The sequence below is a fragment of the Clupea harengus genome, chromosome 9 (genome assembly GCF_900700415.2).
Source record: "Clupea harengus chromosome 9, Ch_v2.0.2, whole genome shotgun sequence".
Lineage (NCBI taxonomy): Eukaryota > Metazoa > Chordata > Actinopteri > Clupeiformes > Clupeidae > Clupea > Clupea harengus.
In genome coordinates this window covers 29,916,339-29,917,749 of record NC_045160.1, presented here as the reverse complement: position 1 = coordinate 29,917,749, position 1,411 = coordinate 29,916,339, and the positions used below count along the sequence as shown (strand labels likewise).

At 48.0% G+C, this 1,411-nt stretch overlaps 1 protein-coding gene across 1 annotated transcript in view; it reads left to right on the top strand.

The window, feature by feature from the left end:
• LOC105912916 (forkhead box protein L2-like) overlaps nucleotides 1-170 on the top strand; it is a 1,184-nt gene extending 1,014 nt beyond the window's left edge. The window contains exon 1 of the mRNA XM_012841923.3: nucleotides 1-170. This exon is cut by the window's left edge and continues 1,014 nt beyond it. Coding sequence (XP_012697377.1) covers nucleotides 1-142 — 142 coding nt within the window. The 3' untranslated portion in view covers nucleotides 143-170.
• The last annotated feature ends 1,241 nt before the right edge of the window (nucleotides 171-1,411 follow it).

Sequence of the window (1,411 nt, the reverse complement as noted above, 5' to 3'; positions counted from 1 at the left end):
GGTCCCCTCCGCTAACACTCACACACACAGCAGCCTTCAGTTCGCCTGCTCTCGGCAGCCCGCGGAGCTATCCATGGCGCACTGCGCGTACTGGGAGCACGAGAGCAAGCCCGCGCCGCTACACACGCCCGTTGACATCTAGAGGAGATGCTGCGGAAAGACCCACGCGCAATGCCACGAATGAACGGACCGACTGACGACTGGTCGCGCGGGCTCGTGACGGATGTAACCGGCGGCTCGTGACGGGCATGGACTCAAGGACACGCGATTACCAACACACTTCAGAGGCAGAGGAGCTGGAGCCTGTGGGGCAGCCGGTGTGTGTGTGTGTGTGTGTGTGCGTGTGTGTGTGTGTGTGTGTGTGTGTCTGTATGTGCGTGTGTGTGTGTGTGCTGAGTGGACTCCTGTGTGGCAGGTGTGGACAGAACTCCATGTCATTGAGACACACACACACACACACGCACACACGCACACACACAATCACCACCATGCGCACGTCACTGTCCTGTTTAACCAAAGAGCTCGTGTTTCTAAAACTCTCGGTTACTGAGGCCTAAGTGACCCTGTAGGGAAGTGTGTGTGTGTGTGTGTGTGTGTGTGTGTGTGTGAGTGTGTGTGTGTGTGTGTGAGTGAACACAGCTTAAACTTGAGCTTTAATGTTGATTTAATGCAGAATTGGCCTATGTACAGCTACTGTCGGTTTGACCAATAAACTGCAAATGTCTGTAAACACGCTCGTGATCTGTTCAAAGGAGACACACCTGAAGTTTATTAACAACTATAACTAAACAACAAAAACATTTAGAATATTATGAGTATCAACGATAACTAAACTATACAATAATGACATTTAGACTATTGTTTGTATCAACGATAACTAAACTATACAATAACGACATTTAGACTATTGTTTGTATCAACGATAACTAAACTATACAATAACGACATTTAGACTATTATTTGTATCAACGATAACTAAACTATACAATAACAACATGTATCACTTCTCAAAAACACTTTTCTTATTTCAAACTGCAAATGAAGTCGACATTCTCAGAATTTAAGCAAATCCGCCCGACACAATCAGCGAGCGTGGCTACACTGTGAAGAAATACGCAATTTAAACTACAACTTTAGATATTTGTTTTAGAAATGTTTAAGTTGATAAATAAATAAATATGCTCTCCGCATCTGGACTTCATTGCCGCTTATCGGAACATCGGGTTCATCTGCAGGCTACTCACGCGCCCATGGCCTTGGTCGGCTCGGGTCGCCGCGTGCCTGTTTTCGTTTGGAGATTTTAGTCCAGTGGAGGTCGGGGGGGTGTGTGTGACTGGCCTAGCCTGCACGGGCGTGGGGAGGGGGGGGGGGGGGTGTGTGACTCCTGGCCTAGCCTGCACGGGCAGTTGAA